The following is a 13,069-nucleotide window of genomic DNA, read 5'->3' as shown; positions in this document are numbered from 1 at the left end:
CAGCACTTCTTTTGTGTGACAATTTCATGATATAACACATACAAGGCACGGGGACAGGAATTCTTAAATGTGAGTATAATTATCACCCATTTCTGCAGAGTTAATGATGTTGGTGCAAAACAGGCACATCGTCCATCCGGTCGGAGGGTTGAGCTTAATTATCTCTGATGGCACTTCCATCTTCCACATCTGTATTTTGATTAGAAACCCAGTCAGATCCATGATGTTGAAGTTCATCTGCTAAATGTAATTTTCCCCTGCACGACGATGGGGATGCTGTTGGGGATGATCATGATGGTGATGGTGATGATGGTGGTGGTGATGATGATGGTGATAATAAGATGGCGGTGATGATGATGAAATATTTTTATTGGGTCTTTATAGTTACGAAGGTCTTTCCAGCCATTGCTTTGTTTTAGCCACACAACAAGCTTGTGCACAGCTACCAGAATTGTGATCCTATTTCTCTGACAAGAAAATGAGGCTCAGCAAAGTGTCTTGCCTGCTCACCAGTGCTGGGGCCAGCTAGGTTCTCTGCCTGGGGATCCCCGCCTTCCTCCATGACTTTCCCAGCCCATGGCCTTCAGAAGAAGAGCCACTCAATTGTTGTTTCTGAAATTCTCCTGCAGGGCCAGCATCACGAGAGCAAGCTGGAGCACTCCCAGTTCACAGCGGATGGTGTGAATGAAGACCTTGCTCTGAATGACCAAATGGTAGACATTCTGTCTTCAGAGGACCCCAGGAGCATGCTCCAAGCCTTGGAAGAGTAAGAATTCCAGGTCCCATTATACTTTCACGGATATGATGAGTGTTCTAATGACAGCAGTAGGAGAGCAAACACTGAGTGCGTTTCATCCTTTAACTCACTCCAGGGATCATTCGTCATCAGCAGTCATAATCGAGTAACTGCCACGCACTGAACACTATGCTTGGTATCTGAGAAAAAAAGATAAGACATGGTTTGGGCTAGGAGGTGATCTGACCTAGTGAGAACACATGAACAGAAGTGACCACACAAGTCTGATGAATACCACGGTAAGACTGGGGCTAGCTGAGCCCAGGAGAAAAAGTAATTACCTCTGAGCTGCTCGTGGAAATGCTTCCCAGAGGAAGAGAGATTTTCACTAATTCCTGAAGCATGAGCAGAAGCTTTCCCAGTAGATTAAGGGAAGGGAGGCTTTTCGGGGCAGATCCCAAGATAGGAAATGAGCAAGACACATACATTTGGCAAAGTGTAAGCAGCTCAGTACGACTGATGTGTGGGTTGGGGTGTTGAGTAGGACAGTGAAGTAGAGAAAGTGACACCTGGAGAGAGAGGCCAGACCAGGAGATGTGATTTTGGCTAAACTGAATTCAGTTCTTTTTAATTTTAATTTTTTGTCTATTTATCTGTTTACTTTTAAGGATCATGATCTGAATGTTTTTATTTTATTTTATTATTATGGGGGCAACACTGGTTTATAGCATTATGTAAGTTTCACGTCCACAACATTATATTTCTACTTCTGTATCCCCTACACTGCGCTCACCACCAAAAATTTAGTCTTCATTGGTTACAGGGCAGATGACCCCCTTTACCCATTCATCCCTTCTCCCCACCCTTTCTTTGGTACCCACCATTCTGTTCTCTGTATCTACATGTTTGCTTTTGTTTGGCTTGGTTTATTCATTAATTTTGTGTTTTCGTTTGTTTGTTTTCTGTGCTCCACATATGAGTGCAGTCATGTGGTATTTTCTTTCTCCATCTGACTTGTTTCACTTACTAATACCGTCACGGTCCATCTATGTTGTTGCAAATGGCAAGACTTCATCTTTTTATGGCTGAGTAATATTCCATTGTGTATATACATTTCTTCTTTATCTTTTGTCCGTTGATGGGCACTGAGGTAGCTTCCATAGCTTGGCAATTGCAAATAAAGCTGCAGTGAGCATAAGGGTGCATATATCTTTTCAAATTAGTGTTTTCACATTCTTTGGATAAATACTTAGAAGTGGGGTATATATATCCAGTAGCTGGATCATACGATAGGTCTAGTCTTATTTTTTTGAGGAATCTCCATAGTGTTTTCCATAATGGCTGCACCAACTTACATTCCCACCAACACTTGTTATTTCTTGCCTTTTGGATAATAGCTATTCTAACAGGCATGAGGTGATACCTCATCGTGGTTTTGATTTGCATTTCCCTGATAACTAGTGATGTTGTTTTTGTGTGCCTGTTGGCCATCTATGTGTCTTCTTTGGAAAAATGTCTGTTCAGCTCCATCTATTTACTGATTGGGTTGTTTCATGTGGTTGTTGTTGAGTTGTATCAGTTCTTTATATATTTTTGGATATTACCACGTATCAGATATATTATTTGGAAATACCTTCTTCCAGTCAGTAGGTTGTCTTTTCATTTTACTGATGGTTTCCTTTGCTGTACAGAAGCTTTTTGGTTTGATGTAGTCCTATTTGTTTATTTTTGCTTTTGATTCCTTTGCCTGAGGAGACATATCTAGACAGATACTGCTGAGACCTGTGACCAAGGATGTATTGCCTTTGTTTTCTTTTAGGAGTTTTATAGTTTCAGGTCTTACAGGTAAGTCTTCAATCCATTTTGAGTTTATCTTGGTGTACGGTGTGAAATAGTGGTCTAGTTTCATTTTTTTCATGTGGTTGTCCAGCTTTCTTAACACCATTTATTGAAGAGACTGTCATTTCTCCATTGTCTATTCTTTGCTCCTTTGTTGTAGATTAATTGCCCATATATGCATGGGTTTATTTCTGAGCACTCAGTTCTATTCCATTGATCTGTGTATCTGTTTTTGTGCCAATACCATGCTGTTTTGATTACTATGGTTTTGTAATATAGTTTGAAATCAGGGCATGTGATACCTCCAGCTTTATTATTTTTTTTCTCAGGATTGCTTTGGTTATTCAGCGTCTTTTGTAGTTCCACATAAATTAAAAATTTTTTGTTCTCTTTCTGTGAAAAATGCCCTTGGGGTTTTGATAGAGATTGCATTGAATCTCTAGATTAGGTAATATGAACATTAAAAATACCTCATTCCATCCATTAACATGGGGTATTTTTCCATTTATTTGTGCCTTCTTCGATTTCTTTCAGCAATATTTTATACTTTTCAGCATACAGATCTTTCACCTCTTTGGTCAGATTCATTCCTAGGCATTTCATTTTTTTTTGTTGCAATTGTAAATGGAATTTTTAAAATTTCTCTTTCTGGTAGCTCATTGCTAGTGTGTAGAAGTGCAGCAGATTTTTGTAAGTTGATTTTGTATCCTGCAACTTTACTGTTTATTATTTCTTTTAGTTTTTTTGCTGGAGTCTTTAGTGTTTTCTATATATATACTTATGTCATCTGAAAATGGTGACAGTTTTAATTCTTTCTTCCTAATTTGGATACCTTTAGTTTTTTTTTTTTTTTTTTTGCCTAATTCCACTAGCTAGGACTCCAATACTGTGTTGAATAAGAGTGGTGAGAGTGGGCATCCATGTCTTGTTCCTGATTTCAGAGGGACAGGTTTCAGTTTTTCACTGTTGAAGATGATGTTAGCTGTAGGTTCATCATATGTGGCCTTTATTATGTTGAGGTATGTTCCCCCTACACCCATTTTATTGAGAGATTTTATGATAAATAGATACTGCGTCTTGTCAAATGCTTTTTGTGCATCTGTTAGATGATCAGATGATTTTTATCCTTCATTTTGTTAGCGTGGTATATCAGTTTGATTGATTTGAAGATGTTGAAGCATCTTTGCCTCCTTGGAATAAATCCCACTTAATATGGTGTATGATTCTTTTAACATATTGTTTATTCAGTTTACTAATATTTTGTTGAGGATTTTTTCATCTATGTTCATGAGAGATACTGGCCTGTAATTTTCTTTTTTTGTGTTGTCTTTGTCTGCTTTTGGTATTAGTGTGATGTTGGACTTCTAAAGTTAGGAAACATTCCCTCCTCTTTTGTATTTTGGGAGAGTTTGATAAGATAGGTATTAAATCTTCTTTTAATGTTTGATAGAATTCAACTGTGAAGCCATCTGGTCCTGGACTTGTGTTTTGGAGGCTTTTTGATCACTATTTCAATCTCTGTACTAGTAATTGATCTATTCAGATTTTCTATTTCTTCATAATTCAATTTTGAAAAGTTGTATGATTCTAAGAATTTGTCCAATTCTTCTTTGTCAAATTTGTTGTACACTGTCCATAATATTTTCTTATAATCCTCTGTATTTCTGTGGTGTCTGTTGTTATTTCTCTTCTTTCATATTTGATTTTATTTATCAGTGCTTTCTCTCTCTCTTTTTTAATCTAGCTAAAGGCTTGTCAATTTTATCTTCTCCAAGAACCAGCTCTTAGTTTCATTAATTTTTGTCTTTTTAGTCTCTATTTCATTTATTTTCACTTTGATGTTTATTTCTGTCCTTCTACTGACTTTGGGCTTCATTTGTTCTTTTTCTAGTTCCTTTATGTGTATAATTAGATTGTTTATTTGAGATTTTTCTTGTTTCTTGAGGTAGGCTGTGAATTACCTCTTAGGGCTGCCTTTGCTGCATCCCATAGATTTTTTGGTATGTTGTATTTTTGTTTGTCTTCGGGTACATTTTTTAATTTCTCTTTTGATTTCGGCATTGACCCAATAATTGTTCAGTAATATGTTTTAGTCTTCAGATATTTGTGATTTTTCCAACTTTCTTCTTGTAGTTGATTTCTAGTTTCATACCACTGTGTTCAGAAAAGATGCTTGGTATGTCCTTAGTCTTCTTAACTTACTGAGAATTGTTTGTGTACCAACATATGATCTGTCCTTGAGAAAGTTTCATGTTCACTTAGGAGAATGTGTGTTCTACTGCGTTTGGATGGAATGTTCTGTACAAATCTATCAAACCCATCTGTTCTACTGTTTCCTTTTTGACTTTCTGTCTCCATGATCTATTCATTGATGTAAGCAGGGTGTTAAAATGAATCTCTCATTATTATTGTGCTGCTGTCAGTTTCTCCCTTTAGGTCTGCTAATACTTGTTTTATATATGCTGGTGCTCCCATGTTTGGTGCATATATATTAATAGCTGTTAGATCTTCTTGATGCAGTTTCCCTTTTATCATTATACACTGCTCATTTTTGTCTCATTACCTTTTTTGGCTTAAAGTCTGTTTTGTCTGATATGAGTTTGGCTACACCCCCCTTTTTGGCTGCCATTTGCTTGGAGTATCCTCTTCCGGCCCTTCCCTTTCAGCCCATATTTGTCTTTAGAGCTGACAGGCAGCATGTAGTTGGGTCTTAATCCATTCAGCCACTCTGTGTCTTTTGATTGGTGAATTCAATCCATTTACATTTAAGGTTATGATTGATAGATGAGGACTTAGTTCTACCATTTTATCTTTTTTCTGGTTGCTGTATATGTCCCTTTTTATTTCTGGTGTTTCTATCTGCCATTTTGATTTGATGGTTTTCTATGATGTTTTTCTCAGTTTCCTCTTTTTTATGTTTCATGTCTTTGCTCTAGATTTATAATTTGTGGTTACCGTGATGCTTGTATAAAACTTTTCAGATAAAATAGTCCTTTTTCTGCTGATAGCATCTTATCTTCATTTATGTGTACAGAGTCCATCTTTTTTTTTCTTCCCCTTTTGTGTTTTTTTCCCCTCAAGTTATCCATTTTTATGTTGTGAGTTACCAGACTGAAGTAGTTACCAGTATTTTTTCTGCTTTTTTCCCTCTCTCTAACTTTTATGTTATAATAAAGTGTTTTAAAACCTATTCTGGAAAAGAGTTACAATTTTCTGGTTCTGTCACCTTACTCAAACTTTTGAGTACTTTTCCTTTCTGTTTCTGGTAGAAGAACTCCTTCCAGCATTTCTCATAAGATAGGTCCAGTGGTGATGAACTCCCTCAGCTTTTGTCTGTTTGAGAAAGGCTTTATTTCTCCTTCATCTCTGAATGATAACCTTGCTGGAGAGAGTATTCTTGGGTGACATTTTTTGTCTTTCAGTATTTTGAGGAGGTCATTCTGCTCCCTCCTGGCCTTTAAAGTTTCTTTGGAGAAATCTGCTGAGAGCCTAATGGTGGTTCCTTTGTAGGTTACCATCTTTTTTCCCTGGCTGCCTTGTCATTGACTTTTGACAATTTGAATATAGCGTGTCATGGAGATCTTTTTGCATTGGGGTAATTAGGTGTTCTCTTAGCTGCATAGACTGTGTATCCAATTCCTTTCCCGGGTTTGGAATTCTCAGTTATTATTTCTCAAAATAAACTCTCCACTCCTTTTTCTTTCTCTTCTCTGGGATACCCATTACCCTAACGTTGCCCTTCCTAAAAGAGCTGGATAGCTCTTGTAGACGTTCCCCATTTTCTAATATCTTATTTCTCTTCCCTCTTCTACTTGTGTCATTCCTAGATCTCTGTGTTTGAGCTCGCTAGTCCTCTCCATAGGGGCTGCTCTGTTTCCAATGTTTCCCAATGCGTTCTTTACCTCCTTTATGAGCTCTTCAGCTGCAGAATTGCAATTTGGTTCTTTTTTTGAGTTTCAATTTCTTTGATAAAGTATTCCCTCTGTGCATTCATTTTATTCCTCAGCGCATTGAACTGCTTTTCTGGGTCTCCTTGTAGCTGGCCAAGTTTCTTCCTGACAGCTGTTTTGAATTCTCTATCAGTTAGATCTCAGTATTCCATGGCTCGAAGCTTGGTTTCTGGAGAATTGACATTTTCTTTTTGTGGTGCAATGTTGCTGTGGTTCTGCATGACGCTCGATGAAATGTCCCTCTGCCAGTGCACTTGTAGTCTTGAACACCTTTCCGCTTGATTCTGAGCTGCCTCTAGTTATATTCAGGAGCTGGCACTTCCCATCCTCCATTGCCGCTGTCAGAGGTGTGGCTCCGTGCTCTCGTTATCGCTTCCTGTGCCTCTGAGTTTGTTGGTACCTTGCTGTCGCCATTGTCACTGGTGTTGCTTCCTGGGACACCAGGATGGAGGGCTCGTCTGGAAACCCCTGAGTTGCAGGCTCTGTCACCACAGGGGAAGGGGGAGGGTGGGGGGAGCTGGCTTCATGCAGGCACCTCTACCATGTCCAGTGTTGTGAGGTTCATGGGTTCATCTGCTGGGAGTGGGGAGCAAAGTTGTGGGTGCCTCAGTGGCTGGAGAACAGGGTTCGAGACCCCACTGCCACTGCTGGCCAGTTACTTATGGCTAAAGGCTCTGCTGCGGCTGGAATATCAGAGTCTTGTGCATCCCCTCCCCCTGCTGCTACTGGGATGTTTGGGGCTGGGGGCTCATCTGGCATGGCTTGGGGGGCTAGGACTGCAGGCACCATCTCTGCTGTTCCCCCAGTTCTGCCTCCACTATGTGTGCCAGTCTATTCACCTTTAGATGTACAAATGTGTGGAATTTTCTGGCATCCTGTTAGGCAGGGGCCCCTTTGTTGTACTGTGGGTGTTTTACTGGTTATGGATTAAAGGAGGAGACAGAGAGGATGTCTCACTCCACCATGATGCTGATGTCCTCCTCTATACCCATTCTTTTTATGTATTTAACAAATACTTATAATTTCTATGTATGTGTAACAGAACATAGAGCCAGATGTGGTTCTGAGAACTTTACAAATACTTACAATCTTCTTAACAACCCTAGGAAGCAGGTACTGCTGTCTTTACCATCCTACAGATGAGGACTCAAGGTTAAGGAGCCTGCCCCAGGGCACACACAAGTAAATGAGAGAGCAGGTTTCAGACCCACGTAGTGTGGCTCCGGGATACATGCTCTTGGTCAGGGTCCTGCGCTGACCGTGGTTTCTCCTGCCAGGCACATGGCTCACAGTCTCCTGGTTGTCACTCTAAAATTCATCATTTTAGCTTTTCCCTCTTTCAGTTCACAAATGTTGACAGATGACTTCTTTATGTTTCCCTTTTTCAGTTGCTGCCAAAATTCTCAATCTCATCTTTTGTTTCCTCAAACATACTAAGCAGAATTATTTTTATGTCTCCATCTGAAAACTTGACTGTGTTTACCCCTGTTTGGCGTCTACTACATGTTGTTCCTCTTAGTTTGTGATCATACTTTCCTGTCTCCTTGTATGCCTGTGTAGTTTTGATTGTGTCCCAGACATTGTAATGAAAACTGAGAAGACAGTTTGAAGACTAGGATGCTGCTGCCTTCTTCCAGGTGGTTAAGGGTGTGCTTGTGGGCTACCTCGATCTAATCAGAGATGGAGTTCGTTCAAAGTCGGGCTTCATTTCCTTCAAGGTCTGGTCTGTTTCTGGTACATCTTTACTCCTGAGGTATGAATACCAACCAGAAGGCCAAGGGATTTCATCATGGTGATGATGTCTCCTCAGCAGTCTTTGAACTCCAGGTTTCATCTTCGGAAATTCTGCTCAGCTTTTCAGCCCCTGCCTCTTCTAGATCTACCAGATGCTCTTAGGAACAGTGTCCCCAAATATGGGACTCTCTGAGCTTCCTAGTGCTCCTAGATCTTGACTTCATGTTTATTTACTGCCTTGTTAGCCCTCAGATACTTTCAAACAGATTTTGTTTCTGTCCAACTTTTCTAATTGTTTTTAGTGGGAGAGTTTGTCAAATTTACCTTGGCCACCCTCAATAGGAACAGATCCCATCTTTGCGTAAACCGTCCTCTGGGCAATGAACCAGATTCAGTCCTTGCTGTCAGTGGCAGCGTATGACCCTGTGTTTTCCAATGTAGATGTGGAAACAGGCATGGCTTAAAATAGCATAAAGCAACAGGGCCACCAAGTGCATTGGTTAAGACCATGGTCCCTGGAGTTAGATCAGGGTTTAAATCTGGGCTGTGACACCATGTGGCCTTGGTTAAGCTACTTAAGTGAAGGCTTAGGATGGAGAAGAGGAGCAGGGTCACAGAGATTTCTGGATGTCAGACTCCACAGTAGGTACTGGAGACTCAGGGAATTTTTTTTTCAATATGAGTAGATTGTGTTTTAAAAAACTACTCTGGATGCAAATAGAAAATGGCTTAAAAGGGAGAGTGGGGAGACTAGGGTTGGGGATGTCGAAGTGTGATGTAGGGTGGGAACGGTGGACTTGAAGGGAAGGGAAAATCTCAGATGACTCCCCAGGGTTCTGGGTTTTGTTTGTTAGTTTATTGATTTATTTTTGAGGGGGAAAGGTGGGGGCACCCAACAGTTCCAGCCTCTCAGTAGATCCCGAGATTGCAGAAGTGTCCAGGAGCATGGAGGACGGAGGGGGTCCACCTTCATGACAGCAGTTAGATGCTGAATCTGGGGCACAGATCTTTGGAAGATTATGCCAAATACACCATCTGAAGGGACTGGATTCTCATTTGGTTATAGCAGCATTTCGTTTTTACCTTTTTTGCTTTCTTATTATTAATAATGGGACCACGTTGGAACCCTTCAGACTGGATGCCATGTACAACAAACTTTTCCTGATCCTAGAGTCAAGGTGCAGAGCGTCTTCTGCCCACTTCCCCCTGGGGAGTCATTGCCGTGAATTTAGAGTCATCAGCATGCTGATAAGCTCTAATGCTTTATATTTTTGTGTATTTGTGCAGCGTATAAAAATGTACAATCTCTTTCCCATGCCATAGTTAACCTGGTCCTTACACTGATGCTCTATTGCACATCTAGCTTTCAGTATTGGATAGTTGAAGAATCTGCTGCTCGGCTAAGTCGAGAGGTTTATCTGTAGTCACACATCTAGTAAGTGACAGAACAGGACTTGAGCTTTCTCAGTATTTAACATCGGGCACACTGGATTTTGCAAATATTCTCTGAACTTCAGTTTCATTATTGCTTATCTGGGGAAACTGTGACCCACCGCCGGGGGACACTGTAAAGTGTAGCGATACAAAAGAGACGTATGATAGAGTCCTTACAGCAACGTTGCCTCTGGGTCAGATTTAAAGGGAGATGAGCAGATCCCAACAAGAAGCGTTCAAGACGATCAGCACTTCCTTGAGTCTTTCTCCAGACCGTTGCAGGCAGCAGCTGAAAATGGAGGCGCTCCAGAGGCAAAGCTGAGCAGCCCTGTGACCCTGTTTCCTGGAACCTGCTAGCGGTGTCCTGCGGTGAGGAGAGACAGGCCCAGGTTAGAAGCAGAAGCAGAAGCAGAGAGTGGCCTCCTCTTCAGAGGGACTGCTCACCGAGCTGGAGGGGAGCTCCGCTGTGTCTGGCTCACAGCGCCTTGTGAGCCGAGCGGGTGTTCTCAGCAGAGAGGGCCTTTCCTCCTGCTTGGAAGGGGGCTCCTTCCCAGCTGAGTGAGCGCCTCTAGGCAGGGCCAGCCTGTCAGCTTTGTGACTGCCTGGATGACCTCGCACCCAGCTGGGAACCGGGCCTGTGAATCCATTTCTGGGTGTCAGGCTTCTGTGGTCATTCAGGTGTGATCCTTCATTTTAGCTTAATTCCCTAATCACAATGCCAAGGGTGACAAATTAAAATTCACTGCACTGTCCGAGAGGGCGAAGGAAGGACAGGCGGGTGGGGGGGGGGGGGCGCGGCTGCTTCCTGGTGGGGAGTAATAAATGTTTCCAATGATAGTAAGTGGTAGGAGCAGGGGATCACCAACATATTTCGTAGCTAAAAGTTTGTTTTCTTCCAATACTTGGAAATGAATAATAAAGTGAAAGGACTTGATTTGTGTGATCAGCACCCAGGTATTTAATTTGCAAGAAGGCCATGCCCCATCACCTTCTGACCTGCATCTTTAGTGCTGTAAAATAGGAAAGTGTTGGTCATCCCGGCTTTGTTTTAGACTCAAGAAGTGATGACCTTTGAGAAGCACATCTTCCTTTCTCCCAATGTTTTATGAAATTATTCTCAGCCGCTGCCATTTGCTGGTTTTGGGCTGTGAACGTGGTTCAGGAAAAAGGGGGCTGAGAGGATGGCTGTGTCCCAGGTGTCCCAGGTTTCCCAGGCGAGTCCCTGGGACCACTGCGTCCAGCCAAGTGAGTTCCTTGGCTTCTCGCAGGGAAGAACTCAAGAGCAAGCGAGAGCAGAGTGAAGGCAGATTGATTCGGAGAGATGCATACTGCACAGACCAAGTGTAGGCCCTCTCAGAAGGCCAGAGAGGCCACGAGGCGTGGGGGTAGGTGTTTGGTTTAAAGTGAAAGTAAATACACTGTCCATAGACAGAGTGAGGGCCATCTCAAAAGGCGGGAGAAAGGCCCGAGGAGGTGTGAGGTTGTTGGTGCTTATGAGCGCGGTTATTTCATATCCTAGCAAGGGGGAGGGTTATTCCAGCTGCTTTGGGGAAGGGGCTGGGATTCCTAGGAATTGACCCTTATGGTCAGCCTCTGAGCCGTCCTGGCACCTGTGGGAGGGCCATTTGGCAGCTACTGTATTACAATGAGCCTATAATGAAGCTCAAGGTCTCCTGGGAGTGGAATCGTCTGCCATCTTGGTGCTAATGGCTGTGTCATTCTTTTAATCCTTGTGCCCTGCCCCCTGCCCTCCTATCTCAAATGCGATAAGGATATTAAGCTTCACCAAGATTTTATCCTTGCAAATCACTTAGTAGCTCTGGCTGGAATTTTGTATTTATTTCTTCTTGGGAACCAATTGTATTTTGCCTGAAGAGTGTTGCACAATGATTACCATGCATGATCTGAAAGCCCCCAGCTGGAGAGCTAAGGGTCCTCCTCCCTTCCCCTCTGCCAGCTCCTCCCTACCCCCCGCCTCATCCCAACACTCAGTATTTATTGAAAACCAGCTCTGTTTCAGGCACTGTGGTTGGATGCTCATTTGGGGACTGGGTGATGGTTTGAAAAATTGTAGCATTGTCAATTACTTTTAATCTTTCCATCTTGACTTATGTCAGGTGTAGAAGCTCCCAGAAAGAACCTGTCATTCAGAGTGTCAGGAGCTTGGGACTCTGTGATAATCTCCCCACCAAAAATAGCACTTTTCTCTAGAAAATAATGGATCCCATTTGTAATTCTTCCATTAGGTTTAGCTGGGATTCTAAACATACCATTTGGTGATTTGATTGTCACCTCATTTCCGAGACCCATCAGAGCCGCTGCTCTGCCCTGTCTTGCTGATTTATTTTTGACAGAGCATTTCCTTGGTTTGCCAGGTTGTCTGTCTTTTACATCGTTTATTCATGGGCTGCCTCTTATGGACAGGATTTGAGGAAGGAATATTTCCTTTGATTTCTGTCAGACTCCCTCCCTGTTGCCCTAATGGAAGCGGCTCAAGCCCCAGGCGTGGGGGGAAGGAGGGAGGAGCAACAGGGCACTGGCTGGTCCCGGAAGCTTCTGGAGGCACGGGATGCTGCAGGGTTTTAGCTCCGGTCTTGCTCTGGCCCTCACGCCCTCCAAGTATGTCACGCCGGCCATCTTATTTCATTCTCTCAGCAAGTTTCCCAAGGAAGCTGGTGTTCAGGAAGGTTCATTGGTTTTACCTGAGGTCGTACAAGTGGTCATGGACTTGGGTCCAGGCCTGAGTACTTTCAAACAACTTTTTAAAGATTGAGCTTAGATTTTCCTAGAGAGGGAAAGAAAAATAAGAAAGTCCAGCCTGTGTTTACTTTCTCTGTGATTAAAGGTGGGCTCATTGCTGTCTTTTGATGCTACCAACATCGCCTTGTAAACGGCCTCAGAATTATGTTTTGTACAAGGTGGGTGTTCAAAGAGTATTTGTAACATTGAGGCTTTTGTTTGTTTATTTTGGGGGGAAGGTAATTAGATTTATTTATTTAATTATTTTTTTAAATGGCAGTGCTGGAAATCGAACCCAGGACCTTGTGCATGCTGAGCACGCACTCTACCACTTGAACTATACCTTCCCCCCGAACTGAGGCTTTTGCATTCTTGTCCGGGTACACCTAGGAGATAGTGTAGGCTTGCTTCCAGCCACCACAGTGCAGTGAGTCACATGAATTTTTTGGTTTCTCAGTGCATGTAAAAGTTATGTTCATATTATACTGTAGTCTGTTAATTGGACAGTGGCATTGTATCTAAGAAAACAACATTTATACCTTAAAAATAATTCACTGCTAAATATACTTTTTCTTTAAATTGAAGTGGAGTTGATTTACAATATTGTGTTAGTTTCTGGTATACATCATAGTGATTC

At 42.1% G+C, this 13,069-nt stretch overlaps 1 protein-coding gene across 8 annotated transcripts in view; it reads left to right on the top strand.

Annotated features, from left to right (window-relative positions):
• Positions 1-13,069, top strand: part of EVC2 (EvC ciliary complex subunit 2) — a 122,469-nt gene that overhangs the window by 35,686 nt on the left and 73,714 nt on the right. For all 8 annotated transcript variants that reach the window (XM_074350474.1, XM_074350493.1, XM_074350491.1 and 5 more), the window contains exon 9: positions 630-766. In XM_074350474.1, the coding sequence (XP_074206575.1) occupies positions 630-766 (137 nt within the window). The remainder of the gene's footprint in view (positions 1-629; positions 767-13,069) is intronic.

Source organism: Camelus bactrianus, chromosome 2 (genome assembly GCF_048773025.1).
Source record: "Camelus bactrianus isolate YW-2024 breed Bactrian camel chromosome 2, ASM4877302v1, whole genome shotgun sequence".
In the NCBI taxonomy this organism is placed as follows: Eukaryota; Metazoa; Chordata; class Mammalia; order Artiodactyla; family Camelidae; genus Camelus; species Camelus bactrianus.
This window is presented reverse-complemented; position numbering and strand designations above follow the sequence as displayed.